This window comes from Pseudonaja textilis, chromosome 1 (assembly GCF_049901715.1).
Source record: "Pseudonaja textilis isolate UNSWEBS1 chromosome 1, rPseTex1.2, whole genome shotgun sequence".
Classification (NCBI taxonomy): Eukaryota; Metazoa; Chordata; class Lepidosauria; order Squamata; family Elapidae; genus Pseudonaja; species Pseudonaja textilis.
The window spans coordinates 228,567,702-228,592,191 of record NC_141990.1 but is presented as its reverse complement, the minus strand read 5'-3'; the positions used below and the strand labels follow the sequence as shown (position 1 = coordinate 228,592,191).

Below are 24,490 nucleotides of genomic sequence, written 5' to 3'. Positions count from 1 at the left end.
ATCAAAAAGTCTGCTTGAAGTTTTAGAGACCTCCTCAATTGATGAACAATAGCCAAATATTGTATATAGTTCTTGATATACAACCATAATAGAGCCTGCCCATTATCGTCATATGTCATGACAGTCATATGACCAACCTGATCTTATTATTTTTTTGTCGTAGTTGTTAACCGGATCACTTAGGTTATTAAGTGAATCCATGATCATTGAGGGAATGCCACGGTTGTTAAGCTGCAATTGTTAAGCAAACCAATGGTTCGCTATGGGCGCCATTTTGCCAAAAATCCAAAGTGAAAAATGTTTGGCAAAACATTGTCAGATACAGTCACTTGACTGTGGGATGCTACAAACGATTATAAATGTAGCTTTGTTACTGAGTGGTTCAGTCACGGGATTATTAAGGGGATATCGTGCCCCTGTTAGAGACTGACTCCGACGAGGAACAGCTGACAGGGAGTAGAAGTGTGGCTCCAGAGGTTGTGGAGGAGGCTGGGGAAGGGCAGAGACCAGCTGGGCAGTCAGAGGAAGACTCAGGCCCATCCCCTCTCCATCCTAGGGCACGCAGGGAGGAGAGGGAAAGGAGAGACGTGAATGGCATGGTCTACGGGGGAGGAAAGGGCCTTGATCCTCTTCATGGGCTGCAGCTGTGAGAACTGGTTAAAAGGACAGACATGCATATGGGCCAGTGCTGGAAACAAAGCATGGAAATATCTCTCGTCTCTCGTTCCTCTCTGAGTTTGGCGTCCTTCACAGTGTGTGTTCTGATATCTGTGGACATCATCAAGCCCTTATCTTGCCTGGCTCTCTTAATTGCTTCAGTGTGGTTTGTGTTTTTTTTTACTCTTTACAATTTATAGGCATTTGTAGTTTAAACGGCATTTCCTCCTAAATGGAACTGCTTGTGGGGGAGTTTTTTTGTCTCCAGTCAATGTTTGGAGCTTTGAAGCAAAGTGAAGGAATAAAAGGAGCTTCACCTGTTTTTGTGACTGTGTTTATTCTGTATCCCACCCTGGGTCATCACAGGGGACCTGATTATTGGATCTTTGAATCCGGATCATAAATCCCCTTTATTGACTTAGGTGTAAGTTGAGGACTACCTGTATAGCAGCTTCATAGATGTGTATGAAAAGAATGCAACCTACCAATTGATATTCATATTCCTTCTCATTCTCCTCTATGAAAATAACATTTGGGATTACATGTATTACATGCAGCTATTCTGAAAATCTGTTGCAGAGAAAGTCACGGAGATGTATACAGCAAAAAGTATCCATGATAAAATCAAATATAAATCAATTCCCAACTGCATATTTATTAGTTTGATTTCAAGTTCCTAGAAATGTTTAATACTGAAGGACATAGTTCAGGTTGTGTAACGTTTTGAAGCAAGTCTAAGGGTGACTAAGTATGAACACTTAGCCTCATCACAACCACTTATTTTGTTTTATCAAGTTGTTATATGAAAAGTTCCAAGGTTACGATAGATTTTATCTAAACTAGTAATAATCAACATAATTATTTACACACACTATTTCCTAGGACTGTGTATTTGTGGATTTCGTACACCTGCCTGTCAATTAGGTATTTTTTTTTTTCCTTTTTCATCTGAAATGTTCTCCCCACTATTTCTCTGGCATGATTCATTCTCTCACAAGAGCATACTTTGACTGTTGTATCCCAGCTTCAGTTCATTTTCGATAAAGGAAAGGAAAAACCCAAATGGCTAGGTTAAAAGATTAACAACAAGGATATACTGCCCAATAATACAGGCAAATAAAACTGAAGGGAGCATCACAAGAACATCATTAAAACATGCAATGTGAATTCTTCAGCACTCCGTCAGGGTGCCACAATTCCCAATGAAAACTCACCTCCTCGTTGTAGGTCTGTAGCACCTTAAGGACAGTATCTTGCTTCCCATTTTCTACTGTCTCTAGCACAGCTTGGAGTGTCATGTCTGCCCAGAGGAACGGGGCCGACTGCAGTTAAATGTAGTAGAAGGCTTTGTGGCGTGGCTGGATATTTACTGATGCAAAGAGTCCTTGTTAAACAGCTGATGAGAAGAGGGAGGAACATTAGCGAGCCTAGCCACTCCAGGATGCCAAAGTACAAAGCAGATGGAAGCTCCTAGTAAAACCAGCCAGTAGCTTGCTATCTTGCTCACACACTAATCCTCTTCCTCTTTGGGCTTTTCCGCATTTAATAAATGTCCTTTGAACAAAGCATTACCTAGCTAGCCTCCCCTTCCGTCAGTCGAGGATTACCTTAAAACAGATAACTGCATGATGTAGCTCCTCAAATCACCTCCTCCACCCATTGTCCTAATTTCTCTCTGTAAATATAAAACAAAAGAAAAGAAATTCCCCTATGATAATAAAAGGATGCACTCCCAGCAAAATCACCCATATCTCCTTGCTGGGTTCAGATGGCAATACATTTTCTGGTGAAAAAACATTGGAGGTCTGAAAGCATACTAAAGCTGTGCTCACCAATCAGAATATCTCTCACATTGACTCATCCCTCAGACTCAAATCTCTGATACTGCTTAGAAAACATGAGGTGGGGGTAACCTTTCCACCCTAAGGCCTTAACTCTTTGGTTGCCAAGTTCTCCACATCCCTAGGTCCAATATTCGGTCTATGTTGTCACAAAGACAGTAGCTGTTTAAGAATGCAGATATATGTCTGTATCCCTCCAGTAGTCATGCTAATCACAGTGCATGTCACAGTATGTGATGGTAACAACTGTGACAGGGGAAGGGGATCGGCACATTATCAAGGCAGATGTTAGAAGAGCTTGCCACAATCATAATGTTGAACCTTATGATTTAAATCAGGGCCCCTCAAACTCTTCAGCTTACAGATCCCTTTACGAAGTTCACCAATCCTCAAATATTTATTATATGAAAATAATTTAATGAACACTGCTTTAACTAATAGTACTATGGATAATAATAACAGACAGACAGACATTTGGCCCATAACACACCTAACACCACTATTGTGGAAAAGAAAAATGTCTGGTACATTGATATTACAATAACAGGTGATGCATAAATTGAAGAGAAACAGCTAGAAAAAAAACCGAAATATTGTGATTTACACATTAAAGTTGAGCAAATGTGGAGGAAGAAATCAATGGTTCTACCAATAGTATTAGGAGTCCGTGGAGCAATATCCAAAGGGCTGCTGCCTAGATACATGGAGATCCTGAACATTAGAACTGAATATTCTGACTTTGCCCCCCCCCAAAAAAAACCCCACTCTACTCGGAACTGCTTGTATATTTAGATGTAACCTTAACAGGATCCTTGATTAGTGCCTGAATTGTTAAGTCTTTACCAGTCCCAGTCTGTGAATCAAATTAAAGATTAAATAATAACACCTTGGACAATCCCAATGTCTATTGGGAATCAATATTGACCACTTTGGAGCACCTTCTTTTAAAACATTTAGATCATTCATTATATAGAAACTATTCTTTTATAGTGAGGGATATGAGGGACTGAACATGGTACATGTTTCATTTACTTATCTACCTGACTAACCAAGCTTCAGATGGCTTACAAAAACAGAATGCAGTGTCAGAAGAAAACTAACTCATAGCAATTAGAGGTCAAAATTTAAAATTATGCAATTCTGGCAAATGGTGCTGCTGTGTAACATTAATCCCTAGAGACCCTCTGGAAGAGCCATGTTTTGATCATCTAATGAGTTGCTTGTAGAATGGGACATCCATGTTCAGGAGGCAACTATTCCAAAGGACAGGAATTACAGATGATCTGGTGGTTCCCCTCATGCTGTACCTCCTAGCAAGGGGCCTTTAGCAAGTGCTCCCTAGTTCTCTGTGTAGGGAGGCAGAAACTATTAAAAAATTTGTTGGGTACTAACCAAAACTGAAAATAACAGTTCCCAGAATATCATGAATGCTACTATTTCAGTCACTTCTCACTTTCTAAAGTGTCTGTCCTTCACAGTTTACGTATCTGTTAAGGAAAACACCAGGCAATTTAGTTGCCACAGAAATGATGAAGTGTCTTTAAAATAAGTAAACTGATTGTTTTTAATGAGCAAATTTCAAGAATAGCATGGAATAACATTTAAATGAAGAGGAATAATGTGCCAAAATGTGTGTATCACTGAGCAACTGCCAGGATCTGCAGTTCTGGCAAAAGGTTTCCCAAAGCTAATTGCAAATGCTTCATTTCGTTCCAGAGTTGTTTAAAAGAAACAACAACATTTGACTACTCCTCATATTATAAACATGCAGCAGAGAGCTTGAAATTTAAAAAAAAAAACAAATCAGATTATTGTAGTCATTTTTTTCTGTGCAGAGAACATTATATAGAATACCTCCCCACCCGGCACAAGTAATTTCTACATACAGCCAATAATGTGTAACTGGAATTGGCTGTTGTAGCCCTAAAATCATGAGGAAAGAACTTATGGCATTTGTAACTAATTTAGCATATTTTTTTAAATGCTACAAAAAATTATGATCACACAATTTCACTACAATTTTTCAAATCTACAGTTTTGATTTGATAACAAGTATAACTGTAAAAAATTTCCAGTATGGTCCCAGGCATTATAATCAGCCAAGATAAGAAAAGTTATCCCTGTACATCGTCTTAAATGTTGGTGTTTCACTGCTCTGTTATTATTGTTTTCTTGAGTCATCCAAATCATTTCTGACCTACTTATCAGAAATTAGGGACAAGTTTGCCTTCTAAATCCTCTGAAATCAATTTAATAGCCTTTAGGAATTATGGTTGGGGTTTGAAAAGTCTCCAGCACAATTATTAAACCAGATTAAAGCATAAAAATAGGGAATTTTGTGGAGCGGTAATTCTCAATCTTTTCTTCACATGGACCAAAAGACCAAAAACTCCCATGATGAAATTCATACCCTTTAGTGGAATTGGGGAAACAGAGACCCAGTGTAGTCACCAGGAGGACAGCTGTCTTACTCTAGGGGAGGAGCAAAACACAATTACAACTCGACTTACAAACACAATTGAGCCCAACATTTCTGTTGTTAAGTAAGGTATTTGTTAAGTGAGCTTTGCCCCATTTTACGACCTTTCTTGCCATGGTTGTTAAGTGAATCACTGTAGTTTATAAGTTAGTAACCCAGTTGTTAAGTGAATCTGGTTTTCCCATTGACTTTGCTCATCAGAAGGCCACAAAACATGACTCCAGGACACTGCAAGTGTCATAAGTATGAACCCAAGCATCTGAATTTTGATCACATGATCAGGGGAAGCTGCAAAGGTTGTAACTTTGAAAAACAGTCATAAGTCACATTTTTCAATGCTGTTGTAACTTTAAACGGTCACTAAATGAACTGTTGTAAGTCGAGGACTACCTGTATTTTTTCTGGCTAATGAATATTAAAAGACACAAGCTTCGTCTCATGGAAGTGAGATGATTCCTTTTTATAAATCTACTAATAAGAAAACATGCTACTCAACTCCTTCTGATTTTTTTTTTTTGCCAGGGTTTTTGTAGCTATTGTTATTGCTACAAAATAAGTCATTACATACCAATATATAAATTGTACTTCATTTATTTAGCCTTATTATTCATCAAAAACCAAAGCCATTCTATTTCTCTCTACATGTTTGACCCAGGTTTTTTTATGCACATCAACAAATAGATTATAGATATGTTTATTTCTAGTACAAGTACCCCTGTGCTCAACTCATATCCTGAAAGTCGTAGAATTCATTACGAATTTCAGGATAACAGTTGTAATAGATGGTGAACCAAGGTCCTTCATCTTAAATGTTGGGAACCAAGACTGAGACACTCTGACAAAAAGTGCACTTGGCATATTTTACCACTAAATCTGTAACAGTCACCTATAACTCTACCACTTTGGATTTTCTTTTGAAAAAAATATACATTTTGAAAAAAGCTGTTTTGGTTTTTTTAAATTTTGATTTGCAAACTGAATATAGTGGAATACTGCAAAACAGACAAGAACTTTACACAGAGATGAATTGACAAATTAGAAAACTGTAAGGTTAGAATGAGGTCTGTTTTAGATCCATTGAGCAGTATTACTGCTACTGACATAGTGAGACACCTTCAAAATTCAATATCTAGATTCCTTTGAAAATATTCACACACTCCACCACCACCCATTCATCCACTCTTCTCAGCATAATGGATAATTTATTTAAAATATATTGTGCAAATAGCCTCTTTATACACTCAGTATTTTTAACTAGCAAGAATAAAAGACAAAACACCTTCTCACTCTAAATTCCATTCTTGCCAGCACCAGTGTCCTGGATTAAAAACTGTAAATTTAAGAATAAAGCTAATTAGAAGCAAAAGGCAAAAGTTACCTTCTTTATAGCACTGCTGTTTTTGTGTACATAGTTATTTAGCAAGATTTTTGCTTCATTTTTTGAATGAAGCAACTATCCTGTCTTCCCTCAATCCTCCTAATGCAATTTTCGAGTGAGAAGACACTGGTATTGTTTTCTTTCTCCTGGATTATCTCACTAGCAGAAAAACAGACGGAGCAGTGGGGAATTGTAATGCAGGGTTACTGATCCAGAAATTATAGCAAAGAAAGAATTGACCTCTAGGGAGCTCCTCCCCTTTAACAAGCTTTCGTACAGCTGCAGCTGCTCTACAGCTATCCAAGGGAAAGAATGCATACAAAACTACATAGAAATAAAATCTAAATCAGGGCACTGAACAGACTGTCAGTAGCTGTATCCAACTGGATCTTGATTCAGAGACAGCATTAAGTACACGAGAAGGCATCCAAAAGAATAAGAGTTCAGATAAAGACTTGAATGTTTAGCTTTAGAGACCAGACTATAATTCTTCAGAGTATCAACTAAAGATACTCCTCTGGTCTTTTTAGCTGCCAGAAAAAGGGAGTGGGGGAAAACAAGGCATTCTTGAAATGCCTAGATAATTACCTCAGTAGCCCAAAGTTGCTGGAGCATAAGAAGGTTATTGGAGAGCATGATGAATGACTCTTGGAGACTGATGTGTCCTATTGGAGAAGTCACATCCAGAGGGTGGGGGAAAGACCAGGGTCAAGGGGGAAATGTATGATGTGATTTAGTACCAGCTGCACCCAGCTACGCGCCAACATGGCAATTTCTAATAAACCAATTTACTTTTTCTGAGATGCGGCAAGAGACTTTTGCTTTGAATGAGGGGGATTTGTTGGAGCCCTGACACAGAGGATATGTGAGCATTGATTGTGTCAAAATCATGTCACAGAACATACAGGTAGTCCTCGACTTACGATCATAATTGAGCCCAAAATGTTTGTTGCTGAGACATTTGTTATTTTTTGCCCCATTTTATGAACGTTCTTGCCACAATTGTTAAGTGAATCACTGCAGTTGTTAAATTAATAACACAGTTAAGTGAATCTGGTTTTCCCATTGATTTTGCTTGTCAAAAGGTCACAAAAGGGGATCAGATGACCCCGGGACACTGCAACCGTCATAAATATGAGTCAGTTGTTGCCGAGCATCCGAATATTGATCATATGACTGCAGAGATGCTGCAATGGTCGTAAATGTGAAATATGGTTACAAATCACATTTTTTCAGCACCGTTGTAACTTTGAACAGTCACTAAATGAACTGTTGTAAGTCAAGGATTGCCTGTGCATGTTGTAAAGACATGGATATAAATTCTTAGCAGAATGAGTCCAGAATCACTACTACCTTATGACTATGTAGTGCAGATGTACTTTGTGGCCCTGGGCCACATCTGGCCCTTTGGCTGTTCATGTCCTGCCCACATGAAGTCAATCAGAAATTAGAAATCAAATGCAAATAAGTATAAGCAATGCACACAATATCACTGCATTGCTTTTATTTTGAAGGTGACTATTCTTTTTTCAATTTATGTGGGTGTGCATGTGTGGGTGCCTTCACACCTTCACAGCACTATTGGTTCGGTCCTGCACAACAGTCCCAGTTTTTCATGTAGCCCCTGGGGAAAATTAATTGCCGATGTAGTCTGATGCTGTGCAAGGCTTTTTTTAAACTGATCCCTTTTTGGTAAGTATGAACAGGAGAAAATCCATTTTATCATTATTTCACTTCCACCACCTTTCATCCACATTGCATGTTGGCTATAGGTCACACTAGGTTCAAATGTAATTACCCAACTACATAAAGGAGTCCACTTACATATAGGAATGAAGCATCACAAACAAGAACGTCCCCATTTCATATCATCTTCCTTATAACCCGTATCTAGTTATTGGTGAAGAAATGCCCCCAAATCTAGCCACATCTCTGGGAATGTGAGATCTTTTTAAACAATGAATTATTTTAGGTGTTATTGCAACACTGCATCTCCAAAACAATTCATCTGAATTTGGCAAGCCTTGTCTCTGCAAATGTTTATCCTTTTCAGGAAACTGTCTCCTATCATTTCTCCTCTTTCTTTTGATCCCAACAGAATCATTTTCCTTCTACCTTAGATGCAAGTAAGACAAAAAGCTCCTTTCTGTGATTCTGTTAAAGTTTGAAAATAACTTTAATCAAGACAGGTTCAGAGTAACAGATTATGCGTTAAAAGTCACTTCAGCATTTTATTTGAAATAATTTATTTACAGGAGCAAAAGCTACATCTTATTAGCATTCCTTTTGTGACCTTCATATTCATTTTTGCATTTTTGGAATGGGGCAGAAGATGGATTTTTAAAAGGTAATATAAATACCGTATAAATACTTGCATCCATTTCACCCCTTAAAACTTGTGAACATCCCTTTCAAAACAGATTTAATCCTACCTAACATTTGGAATATGGGCCTCTTGAATATATTCATGTTTGAATAAGTGTTTGATCTTTTTGTTTTTTAAACCACTGATGATGCTTTTCGCATAATCTACAAATCACTGTAATGAAATTGGCTCTGACAACAGTTATTTTCCCCTTCTGCTGAGCAACACACCTGCTACTGCTGTACTATGACATTTGCATGTGACACCTGGGCATTCTTGCTTGCTAGGCTAAAACATATATTTATTGCGAGCACTTTCGCAAGTAGTTTTGTAAAAGAGCATCAGTCAACCATCTAACTCTCAAGCACCATTGCAACTAGAACAAAATATTGGGAACAGAAGTTAGGACTTCTGCAGGCCAACATATTCCAAAAGAGATTTGCTTTACCAGTGAGAGAAGCAAATTGCATTTGATTTCTATCATAATAATGCCTTAACATGGGTAAAGGTAAAGGTTTCCCCTATCCAGTCATTTCTGACCCCAGGGGGCAGTGCTCATCTCCGTTTCTTAACCAAGGAGCTAGTGTTGTCTGAATACCTTTTCTGTGGTTATGTGGCCAAGGCACGTAGAGTGCTGTTATTTCTCACTGAAATGGTACCTCTTTATCTATTCACATATGCATGCTTTCAAACTTCTAGGTGAGCAGGAGTTGAGTAAGTAACAGGAGGTCACTCTGTTGCATGGTGCTTGACAAGCTCAGGGTCTTTAATTGCTGAGCCGCCATTCCTCCACCTTAAACATGTGAAACTACTCATCTTTTTTTTTTTATGCACGTTTAGTAAACTAGGCTGTGACTTTTTTTTATCAATTAGCTGTGTGCCATCAAAGTTACCGTCATCTCTAAGCAGCCAAAAGATACTTACTCCAGGATGACCATGACTATTTTCACCAATAATAAAAGCACAAAAAGAACATGTAAGGGCAAAGAAATGAGAAGGGAAGATAATTTTAGGAGTTGACCTATGGAGCTCTGTCAGGTCACTCCGTTTATGCTCAAAAATTTCCTAGATGGAACTAATTGGAGCAGTACAATTATGACTCTGCACTTCCACACCAAAGCAGTAGCTGACAGGTTTGGCATTCAAAGCTATATACCTGCACTTTCCTAAAGGAAATATCTCTTGATTTATCTGCATAATGCAGGACAAATGTGACTACAAGAAACATGCAAATATGGGATATTATTAGCTTGCAGTGTTCAAGGAAAGCAACAGAGAGGTTTTCCAGCTTTCCCTGAGCATGGAGATTACACAGAGAGCCGCTTCAAGTTCTCCCACTGATGGGAAATGGGACCTTTGCCAATTTACAACCCATAAAAAGATGCCCCATTGAAACTGCGGCATGTCCTCTTTTTTCCCCTCCCTCCACACCCCCACACACTAAACTCCAATGCAAATGTTTAATCAAGGGCCTTTTCCTCAATAAAAAAGCTGATACCAGAACAGTGTGTTCCTCTGCCATTAAATCATGAAAAGTAACCCTTGTTCATGTCTGGGTTTGCACATTTTGCCAAAACCCCGGGAAGCTGAACCGTGGTTTACCAAACTAAGGCTTTTTAAACCAACACTGAACCGCAAACCAATTAATGCCAGGTTGAGTCGGCACCGTGCGCTCGGCTCTAATTGGTTGGTCAGCCACTGGGTCAAGGCGTCGTGGGTCACCGTTTCATCTTTAGTCCACCGCTAACAATCCCAGCGTCTGCTACTTACTCTTCTTGCCTGACGGCACCGACGCTGGGAAGGTGGTGGGGGAAGAGAAAGGGGGAGACTACACTTAAACCTCCCTGTAGCCCCCAAGAGCAGAAATTACCTACGTTGCGTAATAAAGAAGGTCGCCCGCAGCATTTCTCTGCCTGGGGCGGAGACTCCAAAGGCGCTCCAGCGGGGAATTTCCCCTTTGGTTCCCGAGACGAACGGGCGTTCAGCGCGGTAGACTTGCCGTGTCGCTCTCAGCCCTGCTCGTCTGGGCGCTCGCGCCCGCTTCCTTATTACAAGCTAGCCCTCCCTTGGTTCACACGCAGCGGCAACGCTCAATACCCCGCCAGCGTCAGGCTCCCTAGGCCAAAGAGCCCGCCTTCCCTGAAAGACCTATCCACGGCTGCAGCCGAGCCCAGAGCCCTCCTTCTTCCCGCGCACCAAAACAAATCTCCGCTTCTCGCGGGGCGGAGCAGGACACGAAGGGACACGGAGGCAGGAAGCGGCCATGGCGGACTGGGGCCGAGGTGAGTGCAGAAAAAGGAGGAGGAGATGCGGGGGTGGGGAGGGGGGAATCGAAGAGCGAGTGAATGCCGCGGCTCTCCTTTTCTTCATTGCCTTGACAGGTGTGCATTAGTTTTGGAAGAGGAGAGGGATGCAAAATAAGGAAGGGGTGTTTTCGAGCCGTCCTCTGCTTAGAGGTCTCTCCATTCCTTTCGCATTAACTTCAACCTTTTGGGGATGGAGACGGGCACCGTCGTTCGTGGAACATCTGGCAGGCAGGAGAGAATGTCCGCCGGGAACAACAGCTGCTTTCTCTGTTCTCTTCTCTCCGTGGCCCACCACGCCAGCTTTCCTGCTTTCACTTAAAGACCTTAGTTGGGGCTGAAGAAAGGCAATAGTAAAATACAGAATAACAGAGTTGGAAGGGACCTTAGAGGTTTTCTAGTCCCAACCCTTTGCCCAAGCAGGAGACCATATGAAATGGTGATAGGATACACTGGTATGTGGAACTGGGTAGGCTTTGTTGGCATAGCCATTTTTAATTGTTTTTGTCTTTTTACAGTTTATTTATTTTTGAACTCTGCCAGCTCAATAACATTTTGAACCTGAAATTTTATTTATTTATTTATTTTATTTTATTTATTTGTCAAGCAAGTATTAGATATCAGGTATAAGTATAAGCATGGTTATGAATACATGAAATGGATATGAATAAAAAAGAAACAATAGGACAGGGACGGTAGGCATGTTGGTGCACTTATGCATGCCCCCTACAGACCTCCTAGGAAAGGGGTGAAGTCAATAGTAGACAGTCTAAGGTTAAAGTTTTGGGGGTTTGGGGAAGAAACCACAGAGTCAGATAGACTCTGTATTCCAGACATTGTACAGAGTATTCCAGACATTGACCACTCTGTTGCTGAAATCATATTTCTTGCAATCAAGTTTGGTGTGGTTTACCTTGAGTTTGTATCTATTGTGTGCTCTTGTATTGTTGTGGTTGAAGCTGAAGTATTCATTGACAGGTAGGACATTGCAGTAGATAATTTTATGTACTATACTTAGATTGGACTGAAGGCGGCATAGTTCTAGGTTGTCTAGTCTAAAATTTCAATTTCAAAATTTCAAGTCTGGTGGCATAAGGTATTCTGCTACAAATTTGGGGGAAATGATCCCTGTATGGGGGAAATTCTCTAGAGATCTGTAGGTAACCCACTAATTGTCCTTTTCTATGAACTCCTACATGTATTCTTAGCTGTTCTCAAGTTACAGCTCTTTTTTTTTTTTGCAGGTCCAAATACAAATGCGGTGGATGATATGTTAGATGTGGAAAATAAGCGCATGACAGAAAATCTGGCCTCTAAAGTCACCCGGCTAAAATCGGTTGGTAGCTCACTCACTGTTAGTTTGCACTGCTAATTTATTATAATGAGTTCTCTATGCCAGATTTTCTTCCTATATTGCTATTGAGGAAATGTAAATTGTAATTTTGATCAATTCTTTTCAAATATATTATTACTAAAATATGTCAAAGATGAGAATGTTAAAAACAATAATTTCTTCTTTTTTTAATCTAGCTTGCATTGGACATTGACAAAGATGTTGACGATGAAAACCAGTACCTGAATAATATGGTAAAGAACTATATGCGATTCATGTGGAATTATTAGTGAAACCTTCCATATACTTGTGCTTTCATCCTATGAGGGATGAGTTATGTAATACAATACATTTGAGTTATATGAAAACATGATTTTGAAGATTATACCAATCACATTCAAGGAAGTTGTTACTACTAAACTTTCTTCTTGGCAACTTTCGTCATTTTGTCTTCATTCCAAAGCAAAAAAAAACAAAACAATGTATTTTATCCTGCCACGGAGTTTCCAGGCATGTATGTTTGCATGTGCTACATTTTCAAAAGAAATCAAATATGAACCTTTGGTCTCCTGGTATCAGCAATGGATCTGTTTTGTATCGTCAAATTGGTGAAGTCAATTTCAAAAGGATTTCCTATGTATGCAAGTACAAACCATATGTAGGCTATTGCATATTATAAAAATAACAAGTGGTCTGTAATGATAGGTTTCTTATGCTGGTAAATCACAACCAGTTATGGCAGCTGTGGCTTGCTATTTCATGCACGTTAGCTTTTACTTTATATTATCCTTTGTAATATTTTTGCATATGATATGTTCTGTTCATCACGCTGTTTGTAAGATATAAGTTTAATAGTTTTTCATTATTAATAAAAACTAATGATGGATCTCAGACACGTAATTCATTGGCAACATTCACATTATGAATGTTGCCAATGTAAGAAGTATGCTTTGTATGTCTACAATTTAATTGATTTGATCTAAGAGCTGCTCAACTGAAGAATGACTAGGTTGCTCAAAATACAATGAAGGAAATAAAAACACAATTCTAAAAAACAGCCCGAAGAGTAAGGAAGAAAAAGAACAAGATGGTTGATAGAATTTCCCTTTCAAATATTTAACAGTTTTAATTAATCTTTTCTTTAAATGGGAATGAAAAAATCTCTCAGATTGATTCTAGATTTTCTTGGCTATTTTAGAGCAATGGGATATCCTATAATTACAGTTATCTTTTGTTTGTTTTAGGATTCTGATTTTATGAGTGTGACAGGTCTTCTCACAGGAAGCGTGAAGCGTTTCTCTACTATGACTCGGTCAGGAAGGGACAACCGCAAGCTTCTCTGTTATGTCTCTGGTGGACTGATTCTTGTCTTCTTCATCTTGTATTATTTGGTAACAAGAGCACGAACTTGAGGGAAATTAAAGTTTTGTACTGGATGTTAGTTGAAGGAAAAAAGTGGTAATGAAAAACAGAGCTGTGGATGACCTTCAGATGTATATCTTGGGAAGGATTATTTAAATTTTCACAGTAACCCAGAAGCTCCTTTATGGATTACAGCATGATCTCTCCATTCGGAACTCATCTTTTTTCTTTAAAGGGGATATGATGTTGTCCCTCTCTGCTTGAAAGCTCAAATGCAACACAATTCACTGAAATGAAGCCTCTTTCCCTCTGCCCTTGTATTAGCTTGCTGTCTTTACTTGGTGAAAGAAGAAGCATATTGGTGATTTGCTTTCTGCAGTTTATGGTTCAGCAGGAAAATCCTGACAATGTTTAGTAAAAATGTTCTAATACCCATTTTAATTGGGAAAAAAAGTGTTGCTTAAAAGACTGATGTTGGAATATGTGCATTTTTGAGAAGTAGTCTTGTCACATTGGAATGTCTCTTAAAGCAAAATTACTTTATTGTTTTGTTTTCAGATAAACCAGCAGCTATAAACAATGGTCCTTGCTTGTTAGTTCTCAAAGTGGTGTGTAGAAGAACAGAGTTCAACTTAAAGCACTCACAAAATAGAAAACACCTTGAATATATGACCACATTATTTCTGCTTTTTTTCCTTTTCCATTCTAATTAATCCCTTAACTGATTTTCCAGTTTTGAGTTGTTCTAACCATGTAGTATGTTAATGTATCTTCATTTTTTAAACTTTATCCAAATCAACCTTAAGGTTCTTTTTTAATTTGATGTATTGTTCTAGATTAAAAATTCAAAATTTTATGCATATTTTCCTAGATTGTATTTTATTGAATCCAATAAGAGTTTTGAATAACATGCATAGGATTTCATTGTAGTTATAGAGATGTTTTGACAACTAATGATTGCTTAGTGATTCTCATCTTGCTAGAATCAATATTTTGCTTCTGATGTTTATTATTAAAGCATTAGCAGCATTTAAGCCTAGATAGTATGGACAATTACATGTACTGCTCAATTTATGGTCACAGTTGAGCTCCAAATTTCCATTGCTAAGCATGACAATTCTTAAGTGAGTTTTGCCCCATTTTATCATCTTTCTTTTTGTTAAGTGAATCACTGATGTTATTAAGTTAGTAACATGGTTATAAAGTGTATCTGGCTTCACTATTGACTTTGCTTGTTAGAAGATGACAAAACCTGATCACATGACCCCAGGACACTGCAATGTCATGAATACATATGTGTGGCCAAGCATCCAGGTTTTGATCATGTGACCATGGAGATGTTGCAAGAATTGTAAGTGTGAAAAACAGTCATAAGTCACTTTTTTCAGTGCCATTGTAACTTTGAATCACTTTGAGTCACTAAATGAAAGGTTTTAAGTTGAGGACTACCTGTAACAAAGTCAATTGCGTATTTGTCTACTGAATAGAACTCTATATGTACAACACAAGATTTTTATATCATATCTGATTCATTAATACTTTTGGTTTCCAAAATACAATTTGCCATCATATGTGGTTCCATAGGTGGGGTTTTTTTTGTTTGTTTGTTTGTTTGTTTTTTTGGGGGGGAATAGAACAGGATATCCAGAGCTGATCCATTTTGAATCTTCCTGCACATGTATTTTTCACCTGAAGCAAGTGAATATTCTTTTGTAGGTGAATCTGAATATAACTTATCTCACAATTGAAATAGTAACATTCACGTTTAAATTTGAAAATAAAGTCAGTTCAATCATTTGACAACATTCCCAATTTTCCCAGAGCATTTATTAGGCCAGTTTTTCTCAACTTTGGCCATTTTAAAATGAGTGGACTTTCAACTCCCAGACTTCCCCAGCCAGCCATCCTCTCTATTTTCCATATTGTGTACTATAAAAGGAGAATTAATTTTCATTGAAAAAAAGACAAAGTAAACACTGACTTTCCAATTTATTTATTCTAAATGAAGATAGTAAAGTGATATACAAAATATTTTTATGTGACTTACTACAAGAATAGCAAGTTCTGTGAAATAGTTCCGAAGCAGGAATCCAAGTAGGTTTTTACAAAAAATATAATATAAAACATTTCTAATTCCAATTTCTGGAAAATGACACCATGGTCTCTTAATAGTGTCAGAATCTAGGCATATATTCAGCAGGGCAAAATTTGCAATGGGCTCTCTTCATCACAAGAGGTGGCTGTGGCACATTCTTTTTGTCAGAGAGATTAGAACATCAGTCTCAAACAATAACTGGTTACTGAATATTTGTGATAGTCCTTCCAGGCAGGTGGTTATAAAACATGAAACAGTTGTTAGTTGGTTTTGAAGTTTTAAAAACAGGTAGCTTTGAAACGTGAGGAACATGATATAAAAACAAGTTGAAAAACCAATGTGATTTCTGCAGAGAGGACAAAGTCAGTAAACGTCCACAATCACAGGGGTTGTATAATCGGAATGTCTGATTCCAAAACTGATTACAGGAGCACAAGATATCTAGAGATAGGAGGATGAAAACAGGTAAAGCAAAATAGGCACGTCTTCTGGCTATTGGTACATTTTAGTATAGTAAAATTAGTATATTTTAATAGCATTCATTTTCTTCGAATAAGAAAAATATACTAGTTTATAATAGCAAACGTAGTAGTGGTAGACACCAAGGCCCATTTAGCAGATGGGGTCCCCAAGGGAGAGGTCTCAAATACTATGACCTCTCAATCCTGACTTTTAACTGCTGAGTGCAGCCAAGAAAAGGATGCACAGCCAATTCTTTCCTGCTGATACAGCTGCTTTAGGTTTGAGCCTCATGAGGGACCTCACCTTCAGCCACCCATGTCCCTCAACTTCTTGCCCCCACTTAGCCAGGTAAAAGTATCCCTCTTTTATGCCTAGGCTATGTCTCTTTGCTGCCATCTAGAGGACTTCTGAAACTGATAATGGAATCCGTGGAGGTATATTACAGTACAGCAGACTTTTTCAGAATGTAAAAACTTAGTTGCCTTTTAAAAAAACTCAGAACCTCTGATTAAAAGGCACACATCTGATGATATACTATCTGAACAGAAACCAGAGCATGGTAAGGATAGAAAATTAGCTGCATTTGAGTGAAGAGGATTTGTTTGTTTTTATCTTTAGTCTCCTATGAAACCCCCATTAAGTCTCATGGAACCTTAGGTTCTCCATTTGAGATTCCATGGATATAATTTGAAGAGGAATGTCATGTGGCATGCCTATTCTTTCTCTCTGCATCCCTTCAAAAGCTAGTAGAAAAAGAGCCAGAAGAAGAAAGGGAGCAATCAGCAGAAACAGTTGAAGAAGCTATTGGAGCCTCTAGGGATTCCAGCAGCAGCGCATACGCTAGTCAAAGGGCAATAGAAAAGAAGGGGAGAGCAGTCCTTGTAATGTCAGTTCTTCCATTCTTTGCTTCCTTCTTCCTTCAATACCTTTCTTCCTCTATAACTCCTCTTGGGGTCCTGGACTTGAGCTATCATGTCTGGATTATAAAAATCTAGGCTTTACAAAACTCACGGTCTAGATGAGCATTTCTCAACCTTGGCACCTTTTAAGATAGCTGGATTTCAACACCTAATTCTGAGCATTGAAGTCCACCTATCTTAAAGTTGTCAAGGTTGAGAAACACTGGTCTATATTTTGATGCTTCAATATGATGGGCTTTCTTTACATGATCAGACTTGTTGACAGCATGGGGCAATGGGTGCGTGGCCAGAGAAAGCTTTTCAGCACTTTTCTTAGATTAGAACTAAAAGCTACAGATTTATATCTTAGTTTGTGGGAAGAGCTTACATTACAGTTGGAATTTTGAATATCACAGTCAACTGTAGTTTAAGAAAGCAGGAAGTTTCTTTTGGGGCAAGATAAAGGTTAGGAAGAATGAATGCCCAATTTCATTCCTAATGTAACAAGTTATTGGAATGTGATCATGGATTATACAAATGTTGCAGGGTAAAGCAAAAGATCATATTTATTGAATATTGGTGAGATGAAGGTAAGCACAGAGCTTTTGAATTCTTAAAAATGAAGTATATTGCGCAACGTTCTTCTTGCTTCTTCTATTGTTCAAGAACAAATACAACATTCTTCCCTCCATACAATTTAACCCTAATAAATGTCATTACCTTGTGAAAGTTAAGTAACACTTTTTCAGGTGGGAAGGTTTTTTTTCTTTTTTTCTGGGAAAAAAAATTAATTTTCTCACCTTTCCCAGTTCGTATTCTGCAGGTCCAGGCATTTTGTCAGTCTTGTGATCTTTGAGACGGCCTGCCATGGTATATTTTGGTGCACTCTTTTTGTAGATATCTGCACTGGGTTTGTGATATGCTGCTGGACCTGGGGTCTAGAAAGGAAAAACCACACAGTGCCCCAAGATGAAAAGGAACTTAGATAGCTCATATAGCATCTTCTAGAAATACTGGGCAGCTCATTACACATTTCATGAATCATAGTTATGTGCATAGTCAGGAATTATTTTGTTCCTTTTTCTTTTTATTAATTTAAATAATGTTCTTACCTAGCCTTTTTTGATTAAATACAGCTTCCCTACCAATCTGATAGTATTGGGGAAAGTTTCAGATAGCTGCAGAATACAGGCAAAGAAGTCTTCCCTCTTTCAGCTTCCCTGCACTCACAGGTATCCTGCTTAACAACCCACACATCTGAACCCAACTAGGACTGTCTCAATTTGCTGTTGCTAAGTGATGCAATCCACTTTATGGCCACATCACTTAGCAACTGCAATCTTGGTCCCAATTGCCACTGTAACCTAAAGACTAGCTGTAGAGTCATTGTTAGGAGACACATTTATGTTCTGTTGGGGTTGGATGGAAGAGTATGTGGATAAGAGAGAGAAAGACATAGCCAAGATCTATGAAGTAGAACAGTACCGTATTCCGAATGCTTCAAGAAGCAAGTGGAGAGATAATGTTCCTGCCTGCAGAGCTTAGCTATGTATGTGAATCATGAGTTATGACTTAAATTGTACAAATTTTAAAAGTTGTGGATTGTTCATCAAAAGACTCAAGTTATATATGACCCCCAGATGTCTTCCTTGTTGTCCAGGTGTCTTCAAGAGGGTCCCAAACACTTTCTTAAATGATTAAAATGCTGGGCAGCTGCAGTCCAGAATTTGGCTTAGAAATCTTACTGTCCCACACTCCCACACAGAAAAAGATAAGAAGATGCCAAAAAAAGAGTATCCTGTAGGGAGTAGGAGATAGGGTAGCTGGTAGCATTCTAGTAAATCTTGTCTGTAGGGCAGCCATTTTGTAACTGGGCAAACTTTTCACCCAGTAGCTGCTTTTGCAAAAGTATCAGAATTCCAAATATGTTCACTAGTACAACATCCCTCCCCCCATTTTCATATTAATGATTTAATGAACAAAATACAAATAAAAATAGGATTGAGCCAGTTTGGTATAATGATTAGGGCACCAGGCTGGAAACCAAGAGACCATGAATTCCAGTCCCACTTGAGGTATAAAGCCAGCTGGGTAACCTTGGCATAGTCACTTTCTCTCATCCTTAGGAAACAGGCAATCCAGTCAATGAAACTGCACAAGGACTTGTCCAGTCAGTCGCCAGGCGTCAAGATTGACTCAAAGGTCAATACACATGCATACAGGAAAAATATATATAAAATAAGCTGTGAATTACACAAACAACCACCAATACGCAGATAATTAAAGTACCAAATATTGAATATTAAAACAAATCATGTACAGCTAGATCAGTTCAGGATGTCTTTACTTTTGGCAGTATGGATAATCTTTTCAGGCTGTACTTCGAGTTCAGTATCTGGGTGAAGGATGCAAACTAGAGGCAGTTCTCCCCTTGTCCCATCTCCAGCTTGGAGAACGGATGTTTTTAGGGTTGCATTATAGACCCCTTTTCCATATATAAACTGAAATCAGTGATGTCCTAAGGCAGGGGTGTCAAACTCACATTGTCACGGCTGTGTCACGTGACTTATTGGGACTTTTTTCCTCTTTGCTAAATTGGGCATGGGCTTTTGTAGTGACGCATCTGGCCCGTGAGCCACATGTTGGATAGCCCTGTCCTAAGGCTTCCATGGGACTTCAGATGACAACCTAATTAATCACTTCTGCTTCTGTTTCAGGGGAAACGCTGTGAAAAGAGTTGGATACATAATGTTGGAAACTCCCTCACTGTCCTGCCCCAAGATCTTAGGATTTTGCTTCTTCTCTCAAGAAGCAAGGTTCTCTGGTATCTTGCCACCATACTCATGAACTTCTCTGTTGCAACAGAGCTTTTTATCACTCCTCTATTAGTCATCTGGATGGAGTTTTGACTCCATCAAGATAGAGACAATGGTAAGAGGTAAATACAACTCAGCAGTGTAACCATTATGCTGCCCAACTGTAAGTAGCAGAAGATCACAAACATTGGGTTTAAAAGCCAAATGTGTTTCCAGGTTGTCCATTGTGGTAATGAAATTACAAAGTCTGATACAACAAAATAAGAATTGAGTCTACAGATTACCTTGTGAAGGTCTTCATCAAAACGTCCAAGCTTACTCTTTCCTGTCATAGAATAGGAAGGGCTGCCTGAGGTAGCCACTGAGTGTGGTCCAAGGACCTCTGGAATCATATAATTGTTAGGACCTGGAAAAAATGTGAATATTACCAAAATGAAGAGTGAGAATTCTGGCAATCCTGGAGAAAGAGACTGGTAATTATTGATTTTCGAAGTGCTATTTTGAGTTTGTCTAGACTAGGATTTGGGTAGAACAGCCTTCCACTTTCTGGCACTTTCCAGACACGTTCCAGGATTTCAGTTCCCAGAATTTTCATCGAAGAAACTTTCCTGTGGCATTGCTGATTGGAAATTCTGAAAATTGAACCCACAAATTACCCAGACTATGGAAGGTTGTTCAAGAGAATAGTTGGGTATTTTTCTTTGAATGTCAAATTATCACAAGACATCACAAATGATTTTTGAATACTTTCATGTCCAAAGACAATGTCTGAATTTTATTATTTAAAGAGATATGAAGGGCTCTTTCCCAGCTATGTCCATTTTTGTTGGTGGTGTTCTTGTTTAAATCAATTTCCCACCAAGTTTACATTCCAGCTGCACAATTGGTCCAATAAATTGTGGATAGACATAGTGCAACAGAGACAGGCACAACTGAAGCTTACCTCAATGAGAAAAAAAATCTTTTGTAGTGGGAAGAATCACAATTCTATGATCTTCGGTTCAATTATACATAATCAAAATCAGTTGGGCTTTCCTCCAAGGAAACCTGCGTGGAACTGAGCTTCATCCCAGTTTATTAAATAATATTGCTCTGAATTGTGAATTAACAAGATCTGGGTATGATTCCTTCAAACAATAGCAAAGTCAAGCAACAAACAGAAGGAATCGGACTTACCTGGTGTGCTATCGACCTTTCCTCCATGAGTTCGATATCCCATGGAATGCATGGGGGCAGCTTTATAGATAACCTTTTTTGCCTTATCAGGTGAGTAACAGGCTAGGAAAAACAGACAACATTGCTGAAAACTAGATTTAAACTTCATTTTCATTGTGCCTTGCATGTCTTAAAGTAGGACTGAGCAATTTTGTTCAGGACCAGGTATTGTTCTTCCTTTTTGAGGTTAGATCAGAGACCACACTTTTAAAAAGTAGATAGGGTTGGCTCATGAAATTGAGGGGTGGGAATGGAGCAAAAATAAATTTGATTTAATTTGATTTAATTTCAAATTTCCTGAAAATAAAGTAAATAATTCAGGTATGATTAATTATTGAGTGTCCCCCCCATTAAAAATATAGTGGCCATTTTTTTTGAATGGCTTTGGGAATTATACTTAAAGCATCAAGAAATCCCAGAGCTGTAAGCCAAACTGGGCTACTGAAAAATAAACCATTCTGGAAGAAGCAATGGTAAACCACTTCTGTATTGTTGCTAGGACATGGACCTCTTCTTGGCCACCAGGAGCCAAGGTAGTTACAGGATAAAATATAATCTTGACACCATTTATTCTGCTTGCAAATAGGAACAGGGTTAGAATTTTAGAAGTTGTACATAGGGCAAAAAAACATGCAAAGCAGTAAGCTAGAGAAAAAGGTATCTGTGCATGTGTGTACACAAAAAAGTTCTCATATAGTCAACGTGATTGATTTGTCAATCTGAACATTCACATTTTGAATAAATAGCAGGCTGTTCATGCCCATTCTTATAATCCAGGTATACTAGCTTGCCTGCTTATTTATTTGATTGATTGATTGATTTGATCTGATCTAAAGATGACTATTGTCTGAAGGTTAAAGTCAGTTCTTCAAGCACCAAGATCTATTTTTTAACAAAGCCTTCTTGTTAACAGTTCTGCATGATGAAACTGTAGGATAACATCAATTCCTTTTTTTGTACATGTGATGACGGGCTTTTGCTTCTATCTAACCACACGGGATCTTTCAAATTCAGAGCTCTTGGAAGAGGCAATCCCCTTGATTTATATACTTGGGATAGAAGTTTGGTACTCACCAGGACCTGGGGTAGTCTCCACTTTCGATTCAGTTCGCCCACTTAATGAATAAGCAGGACCAGTCTTCTTTCCTCTATTAGTCACAGTCCCCTGCACATAGTAAGGACCTGGAACATTGTCCTTACTAGATAGAGGCTTTGCACCATACATACTGTAGGCAGGCGCTTTCCTTTTGGTGGGAATGTGCGATACATAACCTGGGAGGGGGGGGAAGAGTTGCATCATGTCACCTCCTAAAACCTCCTAAAATGATAAATATTTTCCCTTTGCAAGGAGATCCCAACCACAATCAAAGAAACCCTTAGATGAGAGATGTGTTAGGCTATAGTAGCAAAAAATGAGTCTGTTAACACCTTTCCTAACTATGAAATTTTATTAAAAGGCCTAAGTCCTGTGAGTTTCATCCAATGCTTTTATGTGCTGCAGTTCATGAAAGCTTATGCCTTTTAATAATAAATTTGTTAGAAAAGGTGTAATCAGATTCTTGACTTAGTCATCAGAAATTTCGCATTCAGTTGTATCATCCTAGCATCTTCTCTTCAGATGACAACTAACACAAACTTTGTAATCACTGTCTCCTGATATCCTATAATCCAATACAGAAATGAGAGGCAAACCTAGGCTTCTGTTCTGAAAAACTAATTTTTTCCCCAATTTAGCAACTGTCAGGATGTACTGGCACTGCAACACCCAAAATTTCCTTCTGGCTGGGAATTGTGATTGAAATTCATCTGGAAAGTGCCAAGCCAAGAATGGTTGTGGCCTATAGCACCTCATGGCCAGTTAGAATGCAATATTTGTCTACAATGAAGTGAGGCACAACAGATAAACAGAGTAGCATGGCCAGTGCTGATACAAGTTGAAATTTTTTGATGTGCAGCACAGGATGGCTGAGGTTATCTTCCTGATGGCTAGGGTAGGGGGGCAGGGAAAGGATGGCCTCATCCATGGCTGCCCTTGAGAAACAGTTAGTAGTCTGAATTCATGCTGGCGCAACTTGGATGTGCAGATCTACCCTCAACAGCATCACCAATCTGGAACCAAGATTAAATGCTTCCAACTCAAAAGCTTGTCTTTTGCCAACTATTGTGTTGACTGAGAATTCTCGGTGTTGCAATCTCATCACTTGTGGAGGTAGAGGTGGCTGATCTAAATTTTAAGAGTTATAATGTTCCTGACTTAATGTCAAAACCTGGAGTTTGAGAGGATGATTTTGAATCAGGGGAAAAACACCAACGTATTACATTTTTTAAAAGCCATAAAAATAATAAGTATAGAATATTAAATCAAATATCAGCATCAAGCAAGTAGTATAGTGACACATCAGGCACTAACTGGTAAGGAGCACTCTGTACGAACACTGTTGAAATGTGCAGAAAATCATTACAGAAAACTATTTCCAAAAGAGAATACATGTGGGTATATTGTGATTTCTTTTCATGTTGAATTGGTTTTGTTTTAAAAAAAATCAGTTCTACTCATTGTTATTATTGGATGTTTTACATTGTTATCCAGACATTTTTGAGTGGGGTCTGCTGTAAATGGCAATGATAAATAAATATATAAAAAAACACTGACTGTATTTTAAAGTCTTAATTGATGGAACACTTTTATTTCTGTTTATTTACCTGTTGCTCCTTGTATGGAGTACTTGGGACCAGGACTGGTATACTGGGCCATGATTGGGCCTCTTGGACGATGAGGCCTCCATGTTCCTATCCAACCTCCTTGGCTCATGGTGGATACTTATTCCAAAACCTGAGAAATGAAGAACACAGAACAAATGTTTAGCAGTCCCATATTGTAGATAGATTTCTCCATTACAATCTGTTGCCAACAAATTTTTCAAGTCTTCCAGTAACGGGCAAAAATAAATTGTCCCTAAATGTTGACTCCTAAACACTTTCCCCTGAAGAATGTATATTGATTTTTCTAGATTGAACTTACCTATATAAGTATTTAAGATTACACAATTTTTTTTTTTCAGAATGTTGTTTGGTTATATTTTATAGGACTGACAGACATTTTAGGAGAAATGATGTGTTTGGGGGTATGGTAGCCAGAAATCAGGAGTCTAGTAGCATCTTTTCAGACTAACATATTTTATGAAAAAGCATAAGTTTTCATGAAGTACACCTCACTTCATCAGATGGATGTCTGCTTGCTAAGATTTTCTGAATTAGCCTGACATCTTTGAAGTACAGTCTCTC

General features: G+C 38.4%; 3 protein-coding genes across 8 annotated transcripts in view; 1 reads left to right on the top strand and 2 right to left on the bottom strand.

Annotated features, from left to right (window-relative positions):
• Positions 1–10,866, bottom strand: part of RIC8A (RIC8 guanine nucleotide exchange factor A) — a 35,327-nt gene extending 24,461 nt beyond the window's left edge. Inside the window, exons 1-3 of one of the 4 annotated variants that reach the window (XM_087918553.1) lie at positions 10,595–10,862; positions 2,265–2,332; positions 1,872–2,053 (exon numbers count right to left, since the gene is read on the bottom strand). In XM_087918553.1, coding sequence (XP_087774679.1) covers positions 1,872–1,955 — 84 coding nt within the window. In that variant the 5' untranslated portion in view covers positions 1,956–2,053; positions 2,265–2,332; positions 10,595–10,862. Of the gene's footprint in view, positions 1–1,871; positions 2,054–2,264; positions 2,333–10,590 lie in introns of all 4 variants that reach the window. The other 3 variants (XM_026706708.2, XM_087918583.1, XM_087918641.1) reach the window with 3 other exon arrangements.
• Positions 10,867–10,949: 83 nt separating this feature from the next.
• On the top strand, positions 10,950–14,580 carry BET1L (Bet1 golgi vesicular membrane trafficking protein like). Of its 3 annotated transcripts, XM_087919376.1 has the most exons (5): positions 10,950–11,002; positions 11,102–11,478; positions 12,268–12,359; positions 12,554–12,610; positions 13,601–14,580. In XM_087919376.1, exons 2-5 carry the CDS (start codon positions 11,460–11,462, stop codon positions 13,766–13,768), a joined length of 336 nt encoding a protein of 111 aa, XP_087775502.1. In that variant the 5' UTR covers positions 10,950–11,002; positions 11,102–11,459; the 3' UTR covers positions 13,769–14,580. The 3 variants fall into 3 exon arrangements, with proteins under 3 accessions (XP_087775502.1, XP_026562500.1, XP_087775487.1); XM_026706715.2 differs by lacking the exon at positions 11,102–11,478; XM_087919361.1 differs by lacking the exon at positions 11,102–11,478 and having other exon boundaries at positions 10,950–11,101.
• Positions 14,581–16,046: 1,466 nt separating this feature from the next.
• On the bottom strand, positions 16,047–24,018 carry CIMAP1A (ciliary microtubule associated protein 1A). Its single transcript, XM_026706513.2, has 6 exons — positions 23,909–24,018; positions 22,280–22,477; positions 21,167–21,268; positions 20,275–20,396; positions 17,975–18,112; positions 16,047–16,254 (listed from the first exon to the last, which is right to left on the bottom strand). The coding sequence occupies exons 1-6, from the start codon at positions 24,015–24,017 to the stop codon at positions 16,177–16,179; spliced, it is 747 nt and encodes a 248-aa protein (XP_026562298.1). The 5' UTR covers position 24,018; the 3' UTR covers positions 16,047–16,176.
• Positions 24,019–24,490: the final 472 nt, after the last annotated feature.